This window comes from Diaphorina citri, unplaced genomic scaffold, assembly GCF_000475195.1.
Source record: "Diaphorina citri unplaced genomic scaffold, Diaci psyllid genome assembly version 1.1 scaffold348, whole genome shotgun sequence".
Lineage (NCBI taxonomy): Eukaryota > Metazoa > Arthropoda > Insecta > Hemiptera > Psyllidae > Diaphorina > Diaphorina citri.
The window spans coordinates 243,212-267,282 of NW_007377783.1; the positions used below are offsets into that span (position 1 = coordinate 243,212).

At 38.4% G+C, this 24,071-nt stretch overlaps 3 protein-coding genes and 2 long non-coding RNA genes across 6 annotated transcripts; 2 read left to right on the forward strand and 3 right to left on the reverse strand.

Moving 5' to 3' along the window:
- Positions 1-23,960, forward strand: LOC103507887 (mitochondrial carrier homolog 1-like). 2 transcript variants are annotated; one of them, XM_026822630.1, is made up of 7 exons: positions 1-225; positions 1,214-1,447; positions 2,737-2,818; positions 3,023-3,152; positions 3,539-3,723; positions 3,983-4,205; positions 23,566-23,960. In XM_026822630.1, the coding sequence occupies exons 2-7, from the start codon at positions 1,262-1,264 to the stop codon at positions 23,729-23,731; spliced, it is 972 nt and encodes a 323-aa protein (XP_026678431.1). In that variant the 5' UTR covers positions 1-225; positions 1,214-1,261; the 3' UTR covers positions 23,732-23,960. The 2 variants fall into 2 exon arrangements, with proteins under 2 accessions (XP_026678431.1, XP_026678432.1); XM_026822631.1 differs by lacking the exons at positions 1-225; positions 1,214-1,447 and adding an exon at positions 1,560-1,693.
- LOC103507888 (39S ribosomal protein L38, mitochondrial) lies at positions 5,148-10,165 on the reverse strand. The gene is made up of 3 exons (XM_026822633.1): positions 10,107-10,165; positions 9,702-9,848; positions 5,148-5,380 (listed from the first exon to the last, which is right to left on the reverse strand). The coding sequence occupies exons 1-3, from the start codon at positions 10,154-10,156 to the stop codon at positions 5,152-5,154; spliced, it is 426 nt and encodes a 141-aa protein (XP_026678434.1). The 5' UTR covers positions 10,157-10,165; the 3' UTR covers positions 5,148-5,151.
- On the forward strand, positions 7,275-8,114 carry LOC113466875. Its single transcript, XR_003391146.1, has 2 exons — positions 7,275-7,499; positions 7,870-8,114. It is a non-coding gene; the product is annotated as an uncharacterized LOC113466875 (long non-coding RNA).
- LOC113466878 lies at positions 9,030-9,648 on the reverse strand. Its single transcript, XR_003391149.1, has 2 exons — positions 9,567-9,648; positions 9,030-9,373 (listed from the first exon to the last, which is right to left on the reverse strand). It is a non-coding gene; the product is annotated as an uncharacterized LOC113466878 (long non-coding RNA).
- On the reverse strand, positions 17,815-19,347 carry LOC103507876 (DDB1- and CUL4-associated factor 7). The gene has a single exon (XM_008472391.3). It carries the CDS (start codon positions 19,269-19,271, stop codon positions 18,219-18,221), a length of 1,053 nt encoding a protein of 350 aa, XP_008470613.1. The 5' UTR covers positions 19,272-19,347; the 3' UTR covers positions 17,815-18,218.
- Positions 23,961-24,071: the final 111 nt, after the last annotated feature.

Below are 24,071 nucleotides of genomic sequence, written 5' to 3' on the forward strand. Positions count from 1 at the left end.
AAAAAAAAGTTAAAAAGAGAGAAGAAATTTGATTTTTTTTGCAGGCAGGAAAGTGTCGATTTCGTCTTTTTCCGGCTAAAACTAAAATGCAAAATCGTTGCGAGTTAGTCCTGTCAATAGTGTGGCTCCTTTCTCCACCCCTTTTGGCGGTCTGGTCCTAAAGTCAGAGACTGCTAGTGGAATCTATCTTCACCAAATACCTAACCACCTTGTTCTTATCAATAGGTAAGCAATCAAACAATTTGCCCTCTTTTCTTCTGAAGGTAGGTTCTTACCTCTGTTGGCAGGGCGGCAGGGCCGTATCCAGGATTTTGCCGAGGAGGGTGGGTAGCGGAAGCTCCCAATATCCGAAGCCTGGCCTACATTCAATCAATCAATAGGCCCTACTGCCCGGGGTGGGCCCTGGCCTCAACAATGTGCCTTCATGTGATACGGTCCTTGACCTTGGTTCCCCAGCCGGTTACTCTCTTTGTCCTCAAATCACCCAGCACCTGGTCCATCCATCAAAGTCTTGGTCTTCCTCTTTTCCTTGTAGCAAAGATCTTGGCATTTAAGATCTTTTTGGGCATTCTGGCGTCTTCCATCCTCTGAACGCGTATCCAGGATTTTGCCGAGGAGGGGGGGTAGCGGAAGCTCCCAATATCCGAAGCCTGGCCTACATTCAATCAATCAATCAATAGGCCCTACAGCCCGGGGTGGGCCCTGGCCAGCCTGGCCTCAACAATGTGCCTTCATGTGATACAGTCCTTGACCTTGGTTCCCCAGCCGGTTACTCTCATTGTCCTCAAATCACCCAGCACCTGGTCCATCCATCAAAGTCTTGGTCTTCCTCTTTTCCTTGTAGCAAAGATCTTAGCATTTAAGATCTTTTTTTCAAATCACCCAGCACCTGGTCCATCCATCAAAGTCTTGGTCTTCCTCTTTTCCTTGTAGCAAAGATCTTAGCATTTAAGATCTTTTTGGGCATTCTGGCGTCTTCCATCCTTTGAACGTGCCCAAACCAATGGAGTCTTTGGGATTTCATGAATTTCACAATATCTTCACTGTTCAGTATTTCTAATATTTCCTGGTTGGCTGAACGTGCCCAAACCAATGGAGTCTTTGGAATTTCATGAATTTCACAATATCTTCACTGTTCAGTATTTCTAATATTTCCTGGTTGGTGCGGATACACCATTCTACCCAAGAAGTAATATTATCCTCCTTGTTCCAGCAACTATAAAGAGACAAGGTAATGAGTCTTGATTGATATCTTCTATTAATGAAACTACTGCTTGGTGCCAAGAGATATCTAGAAGAGTTAGAACTAAAAAAGAAGAAAGAAATGGAGCCTGAAGATCATGAAGAGGAAAACAACTTTACCGTGGCAGAGCAGAAAACTTTGGAAATGAAGCTACTCGTGTCCGTAGTGTTACATCCATTGGATTATGCCAAAAATTTGATAATGGTAAGTATGCCTAGTCACATTTTGAGATGAGTCATATTTTAATATCAACCTTTATGGTAGGTACTTCTGCCAAGGAGATAGGTATGAATTTTCAACACATTAGAACTAAAAAAGAAGAAAAAAATGGAGCCTGAAGATCATGAAGAGGAAAACAACTTTACCGTGGCAGAGCAGAAAACTTTGGAAATGAAGCTACTTGTGTCCGTAGTGTTACATCCATTGGATTATGCCAAAAATTTGATAATGGTAAGTATGTCTAGTCACATTTTGAGATGAGTCATATTTTAATATCAACCTTTATGGTAGGTACTTCTGCCAAGGAGATAGGTATGAATTTTCAACACCCACTCTGCCAAAGCTCCATGGTGTTTACCCACAGAAACCTATGTATGGAAACATTGCCCTTTATTTTACTATCAATCTTTGTGGTACCTACATACTTCCATCATTATTAATATTTGACCACTTTTCATCATAAATACTTAACTACTAAGTAGTACGTATAATTAATAAGTTAAACAAAAAACACAGAAGTAGGGGTATTTTTACTCATTTAAAATACACACTTTGTAAGAGTAAAAAAAAAGAAAATTTATTTTTTAAAGCAATAAATATCATTTTTTAAATGGTAATACTACTTAAAATTTATATTTAATAAGCTTCTTATTTCTTACATATAATGAATCTACTAATAAATAGCTACTCAAGTAAACATTAGATTTGTTTTTCCTTTCAGTAACTAGGTATCTAATTGAAACAGATTTTTCCGAATTTCATTTTCCAAAAGAGTATCCATCTACTACTTAACTATTTACATTTCTCACCTTTGATGAAGTTAATTCCATTATATTTTACCTACTACCAACATACATTAAACATCATTGAGTATGATTTGAAAATAATTAATTCAATTTCATCAAAGTACTTACTAATTTAGAAAATATTTTTGCCAGAATAGTACATGAAAATTAAATCTAATATATAAAAATGAATATTTGTTTGTGTGTGTGTGTTTGTTCAAACTTTATGCCTGGCCAAACCGCTCATCCAATTGCTATGAAACTTTGTCAACTTATTGCTTGCACTTATTTTTGCCAGAATAGTACATGAAAATTAAATCTAATATATAAAAATGAATATTTGTTTTTGTGTGTGTGTGTTTGTTCAAACTTTATGCCTGGCCAAACCGCTCATCCAATTGCTATGAAACTTTGTCAACTTATTGCTTGCACTTCTTGTAATATTTTCATGGTATGTACCTACATATGTATTTATTTATCTAATTTCAGATGGGATATGAACCACTGCCTCCCTATCAGTCATATTGGTTTGGCAAACCATATTATTTGTACCCCAACGTACTCAAGTATGGTAAGAATCCAAATTTGTTTCTCTCTCTCTAAAAAAAAGTTATAGCAATTGTCTGCTTCAGGGATGACCTTAAATTGGTGGAAATATTGCATATCTGGCTAATGAATTGTTTAAAGCGTCATTTACCCATTTCCCCTGGCCTAATGTGGTTTACTTTAAACTCTGTCAGTCTACTTATTAAACAGCCCTTGTATTTGTTCCCAGTTCGCCACATTTATTCTGTGGATGGAGTCTTGGGATGTTTCCGAGGGATTGTATGCAAGTCTTCAGCTCTAGTTGTACAAAATACTTTAATCACCTACTTTGACAAGAAATATCCTGCTCCACAAATAGGGTAAGATTTTCTTCTCCTTTGTCTCTGCCACTGGGATGACATTTTGATATTTAGGTACATATGTACATAATTATGATGTCATGTTAGGATTTTGTGTAACTCTCACACAAACTGAACTTTACACAAACACAGGCTTAAAGTAGTCAAGGAGATATCACTTCGTGTATCAGTCTAAAATCTTTAATCTCTGTATCTATTCTTCTATTTATTTTCATTATCTATATCTTCATCTTCTCCTTTCCCCTTTTTACCATCCTATATTTGGTTGGTTGGAAGAGTATACTGTGTGAGAATCTTGCCATAAAGCCTTGAAAAAATAGTATTGTTCTTATCTAAGTAAGTATTCTTACCTTTCCTTTATGGCTCTCATTTTGTTGCCCTCATAGAGATTCGCTCCAATCCAAGTTGAAAAGGAACATTGTTGTCAAATGCATTTGTACACTGGCTTCACATCCACTCCAAATGATGGCGGTTCGATGCATGGCTCAGTTTGTTGGTAGAGAGAGACTCTACTCGGAATGGAATCCTTTGGCCAACCTATTGACCATTTTGAAACTGGAGGGGCTAGCAGGTAAGATTTTTTTTAAAGGTGTTTGATAGATAGAACTGTAACTGCTAAGATTTTCATCCCGGAATCGAGAGGAAAACAGGATAGGAGAAAGTCAGCCATTCCGAGACCGAACATTATCCCATCAGGATAAAATCCGCCTCGGGCGGGAATCGAACCCGCGGTCTAGTGCTTGACATGTTTTTCCTCTGTAACACTTAATATTGCATTATATCTTTGGCAAAATGAAAATTAATTCAAACATCTCCAACCTTCTCCACAGGTCTGTTTAAAGGCTTCTGGGCCAAGCTCCTAGGGGAGGTAGCCCTAGTGACGGCCAGTGTGGTAATCGTCCACAGCATTCACAGAATGATAAAGAGTAACTCTGACAGCGACAACTCAGAGAAGTCCATGGTGTTCGTGTCCACCGTCGTCAACTTTGCCTGCGTGTCCTATTTCTATCCGTACAATGTTGTGTCAACCACCATGAGTGTGAACGGGGCTGGGTGAGTACGAGGGATAGAATCGCGGGTTCGAATCCCATCCACGACATGAACATTTGCTTTTGCCGATTGGTACACCATTTCTTACGTAAATTGGTGCAGGGAATTTTTGTCAGTTTTCCTAATACATTAACACTAATGAACTAATAATATTACTACAAAGTTATAAGCTTTCCGGAACCAAGTGAGTCTCGTTTCAGAGGTTTTCGCATGTGGCTTTCGTCGTAGTGCGGACCTCGCGCTACGACACGACACCTGAAGATACGATGCGGATTCAATCCTACACGAACCTATGAAAATGATATAGACCACTCATACTGGAGGTGACCTAGTCAATTCTAATGTGAAAAGTCTATGTTTATCATTTCCATAGGATTGGGCTGCCCTTCCAATGTGTGAGAGGCCTCAGATGTATTTTCCCAGGCTAGGGAGTCAACAGGTTTTAAATTCTCAACTTGCTTCCCAAGTTTGACTCTCGCGTCGTCTAAATCCACATTGAATAATATGTAATATCAAATTTTATACTGTCATTTAAATTCACCGTTAATTTTACCCATAATTTTGACTTTCACTCTTTCTCTTTCCCAGATTGTCAATCGGGCAGCCTCCCATGAGCCCAATCTTCGCCAACACCCACCACTGTTATACCTACCTGAGCTTGTCGTCATAATTCATGACTCCCGCTTCGTTTGTTTGTGCGCAAGCGTTTCTGCACATTTTGACGTGAAATCTGACGTCACAACTTTGAACTTTTTCATTAGAACGGCAATTAAAAATTGAATTTTCGACCTTTTAAAGCTTTAAGGTTACTTTTTCCGAGTTTTGACCTAAGATTCGGATTTTTCACAACATTTTACGTAGGAATCGACCTATTATTAATATTATTTTCCAATTGCAACTCCTCCATTAGTCAACTAGTAAAAAATAAGAAAGGGGGAAAAAGATTCACTTACAAGTTGAAAGGTTTTCCTATGGGGAACCATTCCTGTTCGGGGTGATGGGCAGGATCAAAATCATACTCAAACACTGGTTCCTTGCTGTCGAACACATGGTGAAAAACTTTGGTAACACTCCTATCCCAGGTGCTTTGGAAGAAAGATAAACCTGCGGGGGTCAAATTGTCCTGGTGCTTCCTGTAGAAGGCTTCGTTGTTGAATGTTCTTTCCTTAGGGGACACCCTGTAAAAATGCACCATGGAAATTTTAATACATGTTCCCAAATACTAGTCAGCACCTAAGAGCTTTGCATAGCTGATGAGTAAAGCCCGGACCTTTGCATATTGCATATTTTGACGATTTTTAGGGATTTTGCATATTTGGACATTTTCCTGCATATTTGAGCAAAATCGGCTAAATTTTGCATATTTCGAGGGTTTTTGAGGTTAGGGCACTGTTTAAAATCCAGAAGACAAACATGTTTTTCCTCTGTAACACTTAATATTGTATTATATCTTTGGCAAAATGAAAATTAATTCAAACATCTCCAACCTTCTCCACAGGTCTGTTTAAAGGCTTCTGGGCCAAGCTCCTAGATTTTTGAGGAAAAAAAGTAAAATTTCCCCAAGTTGAGTTAGTACTTCCAAAGTGCCCTTTGTAAAAACCCACAAAATGAAAAAGTAACAATTATTTTTGTTTTTAGTCGCGCGTGGCGTTTTTGAGGAAAAAAAGTAAAATTTCCCTAAGTTGAGTTAGTACTTCCAAAGTGCCCTTTGTAAAAACCCACAAAATGAAAAAGTAACAATTATTTTTGTTTTTAGTCGCGCGTGGCGGCATGAACATCAAAGAGCCCGAAAAATCCTGGACTAGAATTCCTGAAGCAAGTTAATAGTTACATGGAAAGGGAAAAGAGTTACCAAATACCAGATGGTTTGAGCATTTCCCCGGCACTCTTCAAGTTCTGTTCCCTGACATCTGTTGATGTAGAAAGGTCTTTTTCTCACTACAAACTTATTTTGAGTGACAGACGACACTCATTGGTGCCATCTCATTTGGAACAATACCTAAGTAACTGTTTCATTTACAAAACCCAGTAGTGAGTAGGTAGGTACTTAGGTAGAACATGAAAAACTCTTGTAGAAAATTCTTGCCAAACTTTTTTAACTTTGTTAACAGGCGGAGGTGTGCATTCATAATGTTGTTATTTAATATCATGAACAGCATTGTGGATGTTCCCTCCGCAAAGTACCAAATACCAGATGGTTTGAGCATTTCCCCGGCACTTTCAAGTTCTGTTCCCTGACATCTGTTGATGTAGAAAGGTCTTTTTCTCACTACAAACTTATTTTGAGTGACAGACGAGACTCATTGGTGCCATCTCATTTGGAACAATACCTAAGTAACTGTTTCATTTACAAAACCCAGTAGTGAGTAGGTAGGTACTTAGGTAGAATATGAAAAACTCTAGAAAATTCTTGCCAAAATTTTTTAACTTTGTTAACAGGCGGAGGTGTGCATTCATAATGTTGTTATTTAATATCATGAACAGCATTGTGGATGTTCCCTCCGCAATGGAGTACATTTTTATAAATTTTAGGTTTGGCGTTTTCCTGCATCTTTTTGCATATTTTGGGGGTTTCGCTTGTATATGCAACTGCATATTTCGGCCTTTTTTTGCTGCATAAAATCCGGGCTCTACTGATGAGTTACAATGAGACGAAACGCCCGTGCTCCAGCCTAGTTAACTTGAAGGGTAGCACGGCTGCTTAGATTGCGGGTTGGATTACAGCCTGGAGTGACCTTTACCCAATACAGATAAGGTTCGTTTTTGAAATGACCAGCTTTGTCCTAGCCTGTCCTCTCTTCGATTTTTGGAATAAGACCTCCATTGTTAGTTCCCTTGATCAAAACTCTTCAAAACAAGAAGAAGAAAAAGTACAACTTCCAAAATATTAGTCAGCACCTGAGAGCCTTGCCTAACTAAGTTACATTGAGAAACACGCCCTAGGCCACTCAAAGGTGTTGATAAAAGTACCTAAATTGAAAAGAAGCCAGTACTCACCCCTTTATAACATCCAGTTTGATTGGAGTCTTCTGTTTGTACAATAAAAATGCATATCTCTGATATCCACATCTTTACACATCTCTATTACCTACTCAAAAGCAAAAGCAAGACTTGGGCTTATTGCAAGTTTATGGCATTGACATGTACCATGTAGGACGAGCTGTATTTTTGCAGTAAAATACATGCTGGAATTCCCAACGTAATTTAGGAAATGGGAAAAATATTGTTGAAATACCGTTTTCAAGCTTCGACATTTAAAAAGGTTTTTTTTTTTCCACCAGCCTAGTTATCTTGGAGGTAGGTACTGGATTAAAGTAGCTACTCAGTTGTACTCACTGCTGAGTGGACCCCGAAAGAGTTTGCTGTGACTTGGGACCTCCCACTCAAGCTTGTTTTCCAGGAATTGAACAGTTTTGTCATTTCTTCTAGGTACCTTGTATCTTAGTATGGGTTTGTCACACATAATGTCTGAGTAATGGAAAGTAAAAACTTGTTAACTTGGATCTCAGAGAAGAACATACCGTGGAAATCTGATGACTTGCTGCCTGCTGCTACTACAACAACAACTTGTTAACTTAAGAACTTACACAAGCCAGTGTATGTACTGGGAGTCGGGATCTTCTAGATGTCCATCCATACCAATGCCACCAGCCTAGTTATCTTGGAGGTAGGTACTGGATTAAAGTAGCTACTCAGTTGTACTCACTGCTGAGTGGACCCCGAATGCCGAAAAAAACTTCGACCCCGCAGGGAATCGAACTCGGGACCTTCGGCGTGCAAGTGTGAGACCCAATCGGCCACGGAGGTAGTTTTGGTTTCCAAATTTATCTTCTGATAATTATTCACATGATACACATTCTATGGTATTGAAAGCTACATAGGGAAAAGAGTGGAGAGAATGGAAGTGAGGGGCAAAAAAGGGCGAGGTAGGCCGAAGAAAAGGTGGAAAGATTGTGTGAATCAAGACCTGGGTGAGAAAAATTTATCAGGACCTGAGGTACAAAAAAGGGCGAGGTAGGCCGAAGAAAAGGTGGAAAGATTGTGTGAATCAAGACCTGGGTGAGAAAAATTTATCAGGACCTGAGGTACACAACAGGGCTGCCTAGAAGAGACTGACAAGAAACGCCGACCCTATTTAAATAGGAAAAGGCTAGGAAGAAGAAGAGGACACATGCCATGGTATTCTCATTGTTCTACTTGTCCAGGAACTCGTTGATCCTGCCCCATCTCAGTCTGTCCATCTGTTCCTTCTGGTTCAACCAAGCAATGAAACTCAATGTCCACAATGCATCGGGGGAGCTTTTGAAGCCCACTATTGGTTTTGATAAGGCCTGGAAAAGCAACATCATTCTGTAGATACCTACTTACTTAAAAGTTCAAAACTTATTGAGACTTTATTTTTTATTTATTTATTATCATTATTATTTTTACAAAGGTAGAACAATTATACCAACAATTATTTTGTTGACATTATTTTTTGCACACAGACAAGATAAGATTTTTTTTTTTAATTACCTGGGTGGGTGTAACAATATTGCCTCTATGTACGGGAATAATTTTCCCATCCTCTCCCTGATACCCAACATCAAGCATTACCACTGGGTAGAAGTATGCAAGACCAAACAGATGATCAAAAATCTTGTAATGATCAGCAGCTGCATGGATGTGTTGAATGGCAGAGTTTGCTTCCCACTCCTTGGCTACATCTTCCAGGGGGATTTGGACTAAAAAATAAATAAAGAAAAACAAATTGATACAATCAATCCAATTTTCAGGGACCGAGCAAGTAAAATCGTTCTGTGTAAATGACAAAATGACCCCTCATGGTAAAAGGCTACCTAATAATGTTTAATTTTACATTTATTTCTCATAGTTATAGGAAAAGAACTTGAAGTAAAGTGACAAAAAGTAATAAAACATTTATATTGCATTCTTTACTACAGTTATATGTTATAATATAATTTCTCATTTTCCTTTATTTTCCTAATCACGGGTTTAAATAATGAATAACACCATCTCGGAGTTGGGGCCCTGGAGTTTTACAATACCCTCTCATGTCTTATAGACAAAACCCATGTGTTAGCTAACAGCAGCAACAACAGCAACACAACAACAACAACAATACACAGTTCAGTATTGTGGAAACTCCGATCTAGGCCTCTTAATTTTACCTACTAGAGATGCGACTTTTGACCAACGCCAGCTCGGAGTTGGGGCCCTGGAGTTTTACAATACCCTCTCATGTCCTATAGACAAAACCCATATGTTAGCTAACAGCAGCAACAACAGCAACACAACAACAACAACAACAACAATACACAGTTCAGTATTGTGGAAACTCCGATCTAGGCCTCTTAATTTTACCTACTAGAGATGCGACTTTTGACTCATCTTTGGGATAGTGATGGGACTCGAGTGAGATTTTTCAACTCGATTATTTTCTACTCGATTATTTTCCAACTCGAGTTGTAACTCGAGTGGAAAGAAGCCAGTACTCACCCCTTTATAACATCCAGTTTGATTGGAGTCTTCTGTTTGTACAATAAAAATGCATATCTCTGATATCCAAGACCTCTCAGAGGAAACGGTTGAAAATATTTGCATACTTCATCACCTTTGTGAATCTCATTGCCTGGAATATTGCTCCTGAAATGAAAAGTGTAACTTTGAGTTTGCTGTGACTTGGGACCTCCCACTTGAGCTTGTTTTCCAGGAAATGAAACAGTTTTGTCATTCCTTCTAGGTACCTTGTATCTTAGTATGGGTTTGTCACACATAATGTCCAAGTAATGAAAAGTAAAAACTTGTTAACTTGGATCTCAGAGAAGAACATACCGTGGAAATCTGATGACTTGCTGCCTGCTGCTGCTACTACAAAAACAACTTGTTAACTTAAGAACTTACACAAGCCAGTGTATGTACTGGGAGTCGGGATCTTCTAGATGTCCATCCATACCAATGAAACTTGAGTAATGGAAAGTAAAAACTGGTTAACTTGGATCTCAGAGAAGAACATACCGTGGAAATCTGATGACTTGCTGCCTGCTGCTACTACAACAACAACAACTTGTTAACTTAAGAACTTACACAAGCCAGTGTATGTACTGGGAGTCGGGATCTTCTAGATGTCCATCCATACCAATGTTGGGATTGAATCCCAACTGAACTACTCAGTAAAAGGAACTACTCTTTTTTTTCAACTCGCTCTTTGACTCCCGACTCTTCTCTGATACTTTCTACGCAGGGCACATGCGGCCTAAGGCAGGTGAAAAACAGAAAAGAAAAAGATAATAATAAAAGATTCAATTTGAATTCTTTTATTATTATCTTTGAAGACTTAACAGGAAGAGAGAAGAAAAAATTATCAGTTCTTGACAAAAGCTAATTAGATTTTCGGACCTCAAATGGAATATTAAATGATTTTGTTTGGGTTTAACCGAAAACTTGTTAAGTTTCGATACATATTATATTTGTTAAAATTAGAAGAAGACTTAACAGGAAGAGAGAAGAAAAAATTATCAGTTCTTGACAAAAGCTAATTAGATTTTCGGACCTCAAATGGAATCTTACATTTTGAATATGTTCCCTATGGTCAATCTAGCAAATGCTGGAGGTGAAGGTTCAATTCCCATTCACACATGTGTTTATGAGTACCTATCCCCTCTCAAAGATGTCCTCCAATTACTCAGTTGTTTTTATGATTGCACGCCGAATTCGAAGCAAAAAAATTGAAAAACTTCGACTGTGCAGGAAAGTTTGAATCGGGACCTCCGAAATGAAACTCAGAAGGTACTACCTTACACTTACCTTATGTGGGGACTGTGATAGCCAGGATTGACAGGCCCGGCCTGATCTAGTGCTTGATTTTAATCCGAAGAAGTCTGTTCCCAGTCCGGAAATCTTACAGGCTAGAATAAAAAAAAAAATACTTTTTATTCGATTTTATAAAAATTTAATAAATTAAAAATGTTTGGCTGGACTTGAAGTGGCTAGACATTTAGGCAAGATATTGTTTGATATCACGGGAGAATCCCGTTCTGAGCATTTTCTTGATCAAAAGATTGGTCTGGCCATCCAGAGAGGGAACGCTTCTTAGGGTCTCTACCGGAGCTCGGAGGGGAGAAATTTCAGTGAATTTTTCAAATAGGTATCACTAACCTGCAGACTGACAGAATCTCGGTTTACAGTACTCCTTTTTCACTTGAACTTTGTGCGAGGAGTTCAAAGTGTCCAGCATGGTAAAACAATAAGGTCCATTAGGGTCTTTGGTTGGATTTCGACACAAGTTCTCCGCTTCCAATTTGGATTTGTCCGGGAAATTAGCATGATCCATCTGAAATTTTTACATTCTATTCTATCTATTTTTTACATTCTATGAAATTTTTACATTCTATTCTATCTGGGGGCGGGGGTATGTATAAGGGGCCACCCTTATCCTCCCCGCGTCCTTCTGAGGGGTTGGGTGGACTAGTGTATGTGCTGTCTTAGCCTAAGTTAATATTTATTTTTTACTGTTACTGTTCTTATTCTTATGTTAAACATTCGTTCCTGGATCGGCTGGCTTTCCTCTTTCCTGTCTTTCTTCTCTCTTCGCTCTCCGGGACGAAGTACCTAAAAAAAATGAGTTAAAGTCCCTCTATCAATTCTAAAAAAAAAAAAAAAATTTGAAAAATAAATAGAGCACAATCATTACTATTATAATCACATTGGCCAGCCTCTAGTTAGTTTGGAGGGTAGAGCGCCCGGTTCGGATTTTATCCTAAACAGATAAGATTAGTTCCCAAAACGGCTAGCTTTCTCCTATCGTGTCCTTCTTATTCACGAAACAAATATTACCTACCCATGATTTAACTCCATACACAAAAAGCCCAACTCCATAGACAAAAAGCCCACTATGACGGTGTGTTTATGTACTGGGCTGAGATAGGCCATTCTCGGCCTTTCTCGGCGTGTGGAAAATGATGTGGTAACTTAACACAGAGCCTTCATGAGCGTGTAAAGTTGGCGGGAAATTCGAAATTTTGATTTTTTTTCCGCAACGCGTACAATCTGAATTCATTTTTTACTTTTTATCTCTAGTTTGCACGTTTATATTATACTTTTCATTTAAATTATATATTACAAACAAGCGAATTACAAAGCAAACAAAAATAAATATAAAATAAATTTTAAAAATTGCCGCCGGGACAGAGGGTTAGAAAAAATGCCCAACAATCCCACGCTATCCTTGCTTAGGTTACCACTCCAATGCAAAACTGTAGAAACAATATCCTATCTCACCTCGTCCGAGCTCATCTCAGCCCTGTACATAAACACACCCTGAGGCTTAGGTGTTGGGGCAATTGCCCCAAGGGATGGGTTAAGCTTATACGAATATTTTTTTTTTCTTTTTCACTTACCTGAGGAAAACTCCTATGATTCCAAGGCAGACAGGGATTGCCCGCAGCGGATACCCATTGAGTTCCATTATAATCCTGAGCCATATCGTCCATAATACACTCTGGTCGTACTGCCTTAGGTACAACAGCCGAACCTGAAGTAATAGATAGGGAGCTTTAATTTATATTATGTATATTTATGGTTAAGTGAAATATGTAATAGATAGGGAGCTATATAATATTTATGTGGTAATGAAACCCGCGTTCTAGCGTTTACAAGGCAGACGCGCTATCAACCAAGCTAGATCCGTAGTGGCATTTTTTTAAAGACTAGGCTGGCATTTTTTTTAGATCCGAATATTACGCAAAGTTCTCTCACCATTCGGCTGACAGTACAAAGTCCAATGAGCGACAGTTTGAGATGCAATACTAAACCAGCGGGTCTTTCTAATACTCAGATGTTCATAGGATAGAAACAGTTGGCCTTCTGGTTGATCTTCCGTGGACCAATAAGCTTGAAGCTTATCTCCAATGACACTGTGACAAACCAGAAGATTTCGAATTAAAATTATTCAAAAATCGTACTTTGCTAGAGTTTCCAAAGTTCATTTATTATTATTATTATTATTATTATTATTTTAAAATGCTAATTTTGATCTTCTTCTTTTCCCTTGTACAGACGGGGTTGGCGTTTTTCGTCAGCGTCTCAATCAGCCCTGGGGTGATTGCTTTAGGCTAACGTTTGGTTATGGCTACTTAAAAAATCCCATAACTTGGCTGAGATTGTACACAAGCCCTCCTGATTACCATGCGTCTCACGAAATGCGAAATCCCTTTATGGAATAGTCCCCAGGTATTATTATTTTAAAATGCTAATTTTGATCTTCTTCTTTTCCCTTGTTCAGACGGGGTTGGCGTTTTTCGTCAGCGTCTCAATCAGCCCTGGGGTGATTGCTTTGGGCTAAAGTTTGGTTATGGCTGCTTAAAAAGTCCCATTTTTAATAAAATTCCATAACTTGGCTGAGATTGTACACAAGCCCTCCTGATTACCATGCGTCTCACGAAATGCGAAATCCCTTTATGGAATAGTCCCCAGGTACACATACGTTGAATATGCGACATCCCTTTATGGAACAGCCCCGAGTAATAGGTACACATACGTTATCTTGACGTTGGTGAACTTCCAATAGGTCAAAATATCAGGCACATAGGTCGTCACCACAATCTCTTCCACCGAATAATAGGTACACATACGTTATCTTGACGTTGGTGAACTTCCAATAGGTCAAAATATCAGGCACATAGGTCGTCACCACAATCTCTTCCCCTTTCTCACTCGACAAGGTGAGCACGGTCTTGTTGAACATGCCCGCGAGCACAACGCTTACGCTCGGGTAGGGGACACCAGGGCCGGGTCTAAGTGTTATGATAGCATGCGCCCGAGTAATAGGTACACATACGTTATCTTGACGTTGGTGAACTTCCAATACGTCAAAATATCAGGCACATAGGTCGTCACCACAATCTCTTCCCCTTTCTCACTCGACAAGGTGAGTACGGTCTTGTTGAACATGCCCGCGAGCACAACGCTTACGCTCGGGTAGGGGACACCAGGGCCGGGTCTAAGTGTTATGATAGCATGCGCGTGGGCTCGCACGTATAGGGAGAGCTCGTAGCCTTTGAATGGCGCTCGCTTGAGAGGCCACAGACGAGAGGGAGAGGTGTGCAGGGTGATGTGCTCTACACATCCTAGGGGGGGGGGAGAGGAAACAATGGAAAGCAGTAAGGAGAAAGGAAAGAGTAGCCAACAGAAATGAACTTTCAAAAACCCTAAAAAATGCGTATTAGAAATTAGGTATTATCCTTATGACTGAAGGTATTTTTATTGAATATATATGTAATACAGAAAGATTCTTCAGTGATGTTAATCTATTCACAATATTTGGTTCTTTTCTGTTTAATGCTAGAAAAAAGGGATTGCAATTGGGAGTAATTAGACAGAGAGAAAAAAAAAGGAGTTCTGTACCTACCAAAAATACATAAGACCTTGTTTAGACTGCGGGAGTAAAGGGACTTTTCAGTCTCATTCTGACAGCTAAAAAATGCGTATTAGAAATTAGGTATTATCCTTATGACCGAAGGTATTTTTATTGAATATATGTCATACAGAAAGATTCTTCAGTGATGTTAATCTATTCACAATATTTGGTTCTTTTCCGTTTAATGCTAGAAAAAAGGGATTGCGATTGGGAGTAATAAGACAGAGAGAAAAAAAGGAGTTCTGTACCTACCAAAAATACATAAGACCTTGTTTAGACTGCGGGAGTAAAGGGACTTTTCAGTCTCATTCTGACAGTATAAACAGGGTATACTCTTACGCCTAACCTCTTCTGGGCTTTCAACTTAGCAACGAGTGTCCATGATAAAGTCTAATTAGGGGTATATTCTATTCCCTTTTGCACTTACCTTCTTTACAGAACGGAAAGCTCCAGGTGGTGGCGACACCCAGTATGCTTACATATTTCCACGCCTAACCTCTTCTGGGCTTTCAACTTAGCAACGAGTGTCCATGATAAAGTAAGTCTAATTAGGGATACACTCTATTCTGTTTTGCACTTACCTTCTTTACAGAACGGAAAGCTCCAGGTGGCGGCGACACCCTGTATGCTCACATACTTCCAGACCCCCCTGTATAATCCTATCAGAGTTGAAGCGTCCTCATTGTACTCTTGAATCCAAAGCGGTTTAACATTGCCTCGGAACCCGAAGGATATGAATCCACCTGCCCAGTTGATAGCGAAATATTTCACCGCTGTCGAAACGATGAGACTGTCGCTGGGCGAAAATTCAGGTTCCTGGAAATAAACGGAAAGCTCCAGGTGGCGGCGACACCCTGTATGCTCACATACTTCCAGATCCCCCTGTATAATCCTATCAGAGTTGAAGCGTCTTCATTGTACTCTTGAATCCAAAGCGGTTTAACATTGCCTCGGAACCCGAAGGATATAAATCCACCTGCCCAGTTGATAGCGAAATATTTCACCGCTGTCGAAACGATGAGACTGTCGCTGGGCGAAAATTCAGGTTCCTGGAAATCATAAATATATATAAAAATCACCGAGGTGCTAGTTTTAAAATCTAGCAAAGTGACATCTTCTTCTTTGCCTTTTTCCGTGCACAGACGGGGTCGGCGGTTTTCGTTAGCCTCTCAGTCAGCCCTACTAGGGTGATTGCTTTGGGCTGACATTTGGTTTTGAAATAAAAAAGTCGATGAAACACTCATCATGAAAAAAAAAAAAAAAAAAAAAAATACTGACAGGGAAGTCCAGAAAAACTTCTGGCCACGTCTCCCTTATATTCGGTTCCAGAATGGGTCAGCTTGCACTTTTTTAAATCCCTCAGGGGATTATAATCATCCTCGTAGCAAAAAACACTCGATAGTATCAGTGCAAATGAGATACCTTTTCGAAAAAGCAGATACATGTGAATTATTAATTCCAATAAGGTTCAGAAGTCACGTCAATGGAAAATTGCTACAAAAGGGAGCTGTCAGCTGTCACAAATACTAAACTTACTATGAAGTGAAGGTAAACTCAGAGTTCACACTTTTAAACCAAAAGATTAAACAACTAGCAATCGGGATTTAATAGAAATTTAATCCATCTGGATTAACCAATCAGATTGGCTGATCTTAGTTCAAATTCAAAATTTGATTAAAAGATCAGATTTCCTATCGAATTTGACTAATTTTGATCGTAATCTCAAAGAGTGGCTTCAGGGATAGTTAATCCTTAAACGTTGAAACGTCCTCATTGTACTCTTGAATCCAAAGCGGTTTAACATTGCCTCGGAACCCGAAGGATATAAATCCACCTGCCCAGTTGATAGCGAAATATTTCACCGCTGTCGAAACGATGAGACTGTCGCTGGGCGAAAATTCAGGTTCCTGGAAATCATAAATATATATAAAAATCACCGAGGTGCTAGTTTTAAAATCTAGCAAAGTGACATCTTCTTCTTTGCCTTTTTCCGTGCACAGACGGGGTCGGCGGTTTTCGTTAGCCTCTCAGTCAGCCCTACTAGGGTGATTGCTTTGGGCTGACATTTGGTTTTGAAATAAAAAAGTCGATGACTTCACACCTGAGCTGAGAAAAACCTAGTATTTTCTTACACATACTCGTACTCATACAAGGAAGAAGCACAGAGTTGTCACTAGATTTCAAGACGAAGCAGGGGACTTTATACAAAATCACTGGATACACTCCGTGAAAAGTTTTTACTTTTTTTTCGTGTTAACAATGAAGTGGCTAAAATACTGCTGGGTTCAGTTCGAAATTAAGCAGAGGACAAGTGTTTCAAAATGTCACAAATTTATTGATCACCACAACTACTTACTTAATCATTATTAATATTTGATTACTTTTCATCATAAATACTTAACTACTAAGTAGTACGTATAATTAATAAGTTAAACAAAAAACACAGAAGTAGGGGTATTTTTACTCATTTAAAATACACACTTTGTAAGAGTAAAAAAAAAGAAAATTTATTTTTTAAAGCAATAAATATCATTTTTTAAATGGTAATACTACTTAAAATTTATATTTAATAAGCTTCTTATTTCTTACATATAATGAATCTACTAATAAATAGCTACTCAAGTAAACATTAGATTTGTTTTTCCTTTCAGTAACTAGGTATCTAATTGAAACAGATTTTTCCGAATTTCATTTTCCAAAAGAGTATCCATCTACTACTTAACTATTTACATTTCTCACCTTTGATGAAGTTAATTCCATTATATTTTACCTACTACCAACATACATTAAACATCATTGAGTATGATTTGAAAATAATTAATTCAATTTCATCAAAGTACTTACTAATTTAGAAAAATATTTTTGCCAGAATAGTACATGAAAATTAAATCTAATATATAAAAATGAATATTTGTTTTTGTGTGTGTGTGTGTTTGTTCAAACTTTATGCCTGGCCAAACCGCTCATCCAATTGCTATGAAACTTTGTAAACTTATTGCTTGCACTCCCGTGAAGGTTATAGGCTATTTTCTGGTTCGTTTTTGTTAAGCTACGCCGAGCAAGACCACTAAATGGGTGAGTGACATGAGTTCCATAAGAAATACACAGGAAGCAGAGACTGTGAGAGAGAAATGTTCCACTCTCGACCAACATTTTGAGTTTTGTTTATGTTTTTAGTTTTAGTTTGATAACTACGCAGCTAATAGGGAGTGTGCAGCACGACCGTATTTTTTAATATTTTCTACAAGTTTGGCCATGCCTCGGGAAGAACTAGCACAATTCCAGAGCAAAGCAACGGAATTCAGCTAGTAATAGATAACAAACAAATAATTATGTACTTAAGTCAAATTTTATGGATTGGTGTTGTGACAATATAATTATTTTTACTAACCTTTTGAATGATAGACATTATAACTATGTATCTCTAATTTCATAGGTATTACAGCAGTATGTAACCTTCAGTTTGAGAGGGGTTGTTAAAGTACAAACTTACAAATGTAGATGTTAAAAATTAATGCAAAAGGGTTATTTCATTCTGACTTCAGCCAAACTTGGACCATCACAATTCTACAGAATCTAACCAATATATTGATAAATATCTAGACTCTAAGGACTTCTAGATATTTGTTATAACATATTGCTATCCAGTCAGGCTGAGTGGCTCCCCATTGAATCTGATTAATCTCCCCACCAGCTGCTGTGTAAGCAAGGATTGGATCCTCAATAGCTCTAGGCATTTGCTGAATATCCCAGATGAGAGCCTGATGATCATCCCCTGCTGTACAAATGTGACAAGATGAGTGAGGGGCCCAGGCAATGCCATTGACACAAGCTCTATGATTGTTCAATCTGGCTACTGGAGTACAAGGTACTCTCACATCAAGTATAATGACTTCACATGCATTCATAGCAACCATGGCCAAGTAGTTTGGATCTTGTTTGTTCCAAGCTAGTCTGAGAAGAGGTGTATGCTGAGGATCTTCATAGATGATTGTAGAGTGTTCCAAATGTCTCAAGTCAAACATGCGAACAGACCCTTCTGCTCCAACAGAGGCAAACATATCTCTGCCACCACCAGCTCTACTGAATGCAATGTCATACACTTCTTTGTCATGGGCTATAAGTTGAGTCTTCACATGTCCACTGACTGAATTAACACGACCCACTACTTGATTTGTTTCCAAACACCAGATAGTGCAAGTTGTGTCAATACTTGATGTACCCAATAAGTTAGGGTCCACTTCATTCCAATCAAATGATGTGAGTGGGGCACAGAAATCAGAGTTCTTGTTATTATTGAGAATACATTCTAGTCTTGTCTCAGGCTCTCCTGCTCTCCAAACCCTCAGATAATCTCCACTGGTTGCAAGAAGATCAGGAAATACGCCTTTCCTATCAGGAATCCACATGATTTTGGTGGTGGGATAAGGGTGGTCAATGGTGCTCTTGGGCCCAAACTCTGATATGTCTTCATTGAGAGCAACAATCTGAACTTTGTTGTTGTATTCTTCAACATAGCTCCCAATTGCTAACCTGAAGAGCTTGTCTGGCCGAACAGACCAGTTCATACTGTACAGAGGCCAGGGAGCCTCATACTTGTAGATTTCCTTCTGAGTGGTGGGTGGAACACCACTGGCATGTCCCGCCATCATCGGAACGCTAAGAATTTTACTTTATTCTAATTTAGAACATTTTTTAACCAAGAGAAGAGTTATGTGTCCTCAGATACTCTCAATGCCTGGCCCTGTGATCCGACAGTCTGGAAGGAGAATGAACGAAGTGAGTTCTCAGTTTTGCGATGTTTGTTTCACCATAAAGACCCGTTCCCACTTTTCGTGCGGAAAAAAATCGTGTCGTGCGTAAGTAGGAACACTCTCATTTGAATATTACTTACAAAACATTCAGGAAAAAAAAAAAAAAAAAAATCGGATGAAACTCATGATAAGTGGGAACGGGCCTTAACTCCCGATTTTGATGAAATAATGAAATTTGATAGACATTTTATATGTATTTTGGACCCGATGGAGCCTTTTAAGAGTGATTATTACAAAAACGATATGTACACTGTGGACCGGAATATGTTTTTATGGGAAGAATCGTAGCAAAAGCGACGGAACTTTCATTACCCCAAAACTCACCTTCATAAGAGCAGAGCGGTATATCGCAAACATCATCAATGACGTTTGGATCCAGAGTATAACACCAGGGCATGGCGTACTTCTTGTTCGGATTTCGACAGTAGTTCCTCGCCGCCTTTTTGGATCGGTCGGGAAAATCGTCATCCTTCAGCGAAGTGTCCACCTGAAAATTTGGAAGAGAAAGGCATATTAAATGAACAAAGAAGTAGGTATACCTCTTTCGGAGACATAATCTAGCAAATGTTGACCCAACACCTAAATGGGGAGAATATTTAGACCAGATTTCAAAGTTAAGAAGAGAAAGGCATACCAAATGAACAAAGAAGTAGGTTGGAATAGGACTTAAATTGTTAATCTCCTCTTTAAATAAAACACATAAAAAAAAGAAGTATAGGTATACCTCTTTCGGAGACATAATCTAGCAAATGTTGACCCAACACCTAAATGGGGAGAATATTTAGACCAGATTTCAAAGTTAAAGAGCAGAAAGAAAATGAGGACCTAGAGAATTTTTCTTTTTCTTCTACTACTTCTGGATCCCGAGATAAATCGATTTAAAAAATACCGGTAAATCTTAAACTCTGACGTCACGGCATATGCTCCCGTAAAGGTTTGTGTGAAAGGGCTATTACTTACCGCATGTAGAGGGTTCGAGGAGTCCCAATACTGACAAGGAAGTCCAGAAAAACTTCTGGCCACGTCTCCCTTATATTCGCTTCCAGAATGGGTCAGCTTGCACTTTTTTAAATCTCTCAGAGGATTGTAATCATCTTCGTAGCAAAAAACACTCGATAGTATCAGTACAAGTGAGATACCTTTTCGAAAAAGCAGATACATGTGAATTATTAATTCCAATAAGGTTCAGAAGTCACGTCAATGGAAAATTGCTACAAAACGGGAGCTGTCACAAATAATAAACTTACTATGAAGAGTAGGTAAACTCAGAGTTCACACTTTTAAACCAAAAGATTAAACAATTAGCAATTGGGATTTAATAGAAATTTAATCCATCTGGATTAACCAATCGGATTGGCTGATCTTAGTTCAAATTCAAAGTTTGATTAAAAGATCAGATTTCCTATCGAATTTGACTAATTTTGATCGTAATCTCAAAGAGTGGCTTCAGGGATAGTTAATCCTTAAACCTTGGGTTAAAACTCCCAAGTGTGACCCCAGGTAGGTATTGCTACTAATCTCTGACCTGTCTCTCAAGCCAAGACACCACCTAAGTAAACGTGAATACAAATAAAATCAGAAATATTACAAAACCGATAGTTTAAATTCACTTCACACCTGAGCTGAGAAAAACCTAGTATTTTCTTACACATACTCATACAGGGAAGAAGCACAGAGTTGTCACTAGATTTCAAGACGAAGCAGGGGACTTTATACAAAATCACTAGATACACTCTGTGAAAAGTTTTTACTTTTTTTTCGTGTTAACAATGAAGTGGCTAAAATACTGCTGGGTTCAGTTCGAAATTAAGCAGACACTCTGTGAAAAGTTTTTACTTTTTTTTCGTGTTAACAATGAAGTGGCTAAAATACTGCTGGGTTCAGTTCGAAATTAAGCAGAGGACAAGTGTTTGAAAATGTCACAAATTTATTGATCACCACAACTACTTAATGATTATTAATATTTGACCACTTTTCATCATAAATACTTAACTACTAAGTAGTACGTATAATTAATAAGGTAAACAAAAAACACAGAAGTAGGGGTATTTTTACTCATTTAAAATACACACTTTGCAAGAGTAAAAAAAAGAAAATTTATTTTTTAAAGCAATAAATATCATTTTTTAAATGGTAATACTACTTAAAAAAAAAGTTATAGCAATTGTCTGCTTCAGGGATGACCTTAAATTGGTGGAAATATTGCATATGTGGCTAATGAATTGTTTAAAGCGTCATTTACCCATTTCCCCTGGCCTAATGTGGTTTACTTTAAACTCTGTCAGTCTACTTATTAAACAAAAAAAAGTTATAGCAATTGTCTGCTTCAGGGATGACCTTAAATTGGTGGAAATATTGCATATCTGGCTAATGAATCTAAAAAAAAGTTATAGCAATTGTCTGCTTCAGGGATGACCTTAAATTGGTGGAAATATTGCATATCTGGCTAATGAATTGTTTAAAGCGTCATTTACCCATTTCCCCTGGCCTAATGTGGTTTACTTTAAACTCTGTCAGTCTACTTATTAAACAGCCCTTGTATTTGTTCCCAGTTCGCCACATTTATTCTGTGGATGGAGTCTTGGGATGTTTCCGAGGGATTGTATGCAAGTCTTCAGCTCTAGTTGTACAAAATACTTTAATCACCTACTTTGACAAGAAATATCCTGCTCCACAAATAGGGTAAGATTTTCTTCTCCTTTGTCTATCTCCTCTGAGTCTAAGTCCATGTTCTGTGCCACTGGGATGACATTTTGATATTTAGGTACATATGTACATAATTATGATGTCATGTTAGGATTTTGTGTAACTCTCACACAAACTGAACTTTACACAAACACAGGCTTAAAGTAGTCAAGGAGATATCACTTCGTGTATCAGTCTAAAATCTTTAATCTCTGTATCTATTCTTCTATTTATTTTCATTATCTATATCTTCATCTTCTCCTTTCCCCTTTTTACTATCCTATATTTGGTTGGTTGGAAGAGTATACTGTGTGAGAATCTTGCCATAAAGCCTTGAAGAAATAGTATTGTTCTTATCTAAGTAAGTATTCTTACCTTTCCTTTATGGCTCTCATTTTGTTGCCCTCATAGAGATTCGCTCCAATCCCATCCTATATTTGGTTGGTTGGAAGAGTATACTGTGTGAGAATCTTGCCATAAAGCCTTGAAAAAATAGTATTGTTCTTATCTAAGTAAGTATTCTTACCTTTCCTTTATGGCTCTCATTTTGTTGCCCTCATAGAGATCTTTTTACTATCCTATATTTGGTTGGTTGGAAGAGTATACTGTGTGAGAATCTTGCCACAAAGCCTTGAAAAAATAGTATTGTTCTTATCTAAGTAAGTATTCTTACCTTTCCTTTATGGCTCTCATTTTGTTGCCCTCATAGAGATTCGCTCCAATCCAAGTTGAAAAGGAACATTGTTGTCAAATGCATTTGTACACTGGCTTCACATCCACTCCAAATGATGGCGGTTCGATGCATGGCTCAGTTTGTTGGTAGAGAGAGACTCTACTCGGAATGGAATCCTTTGGCCAACCTATTGACCATTGTGAAACTGGAGGGGCTAGCAGGTAAGATTTTTTTTAAAGATGTTTGATAGATAGAACTGTAACTGCTAAGATTTTCATCCCGGAATCGAGAGGAAAACAGGATAGGAGAAAGTCAGCCATTCCGAGACCGAACATTATCCCATCAGGATAAAATCCGCCTCGGGCGGGAATCGAACCCGCGGTCTAGTGCTTACAAGCTAAGCTAACTAGGTCGCGTCTAAATTCCCTTCCTCTGTAATAGTAAATACCCCCCCAGAGCGGTCAACGTCAAAGAAGAAGCGGAAGCAGCAGAAAATGATGGAAAATTTGACGTTTTTCAAAGTCAAATATCTCCGGCTAAACTTAACCGATTTTGATGATTTTTTTTCAACTCAGTCTATTTCATGCCCCAACACACACACGCAATCCGTTTTCTTCCATCATTTGTAGTTGTCCCTCTACAACTACCTGAAAACGGCTACTTTCCCATAGGGGCAAAGACCTAAGATGTTAGTCCCCTCTTAAAATAAATGCTTAAAAAAAAAAAAAAATTCACCGTTAATTTTACCCATAATTTTGACTTTCTCTTTCCCAGATTGTCAATCGGGCAGCCTCCCATGAGCCCAATCTTCGCCAACACCCACCACTGTTATACCTACCTGAGCTACATGAATCAGTTGAAGCGGGGATCCAATCTGTTCTACCGATGGGTACCCACTGTGTCCAGGTCTGACGATATACTCAAGCTGAGATCTGCCTAATAGAAGTTACATTCGAGTCAATTGTGTTGTGAAAGCTCTGAAGAGCTTAAAGCAGGGTCCTTACGTTGGAAATGTCGGGTAATGTTGTACGACAATATCTCCTAAATGTGGACGTGTTAAGACCCGTTCTCACTTGTGAGTTTCATCCGATTTTTTTCCAACGTCCTGTAGGCATTGTAATTTAAATTTATTCGTATTGTAATTTAAAATTTCCACTACATACAGCACGATTTTTTTTTCCGAACGACAGTTGGGAAGGGGCCTTTAGAAAACTGTCGTATCACGTCCACATTTAGGAAATATTGTCGTACAACATTTTCATCTGACATTTCCAACCTAA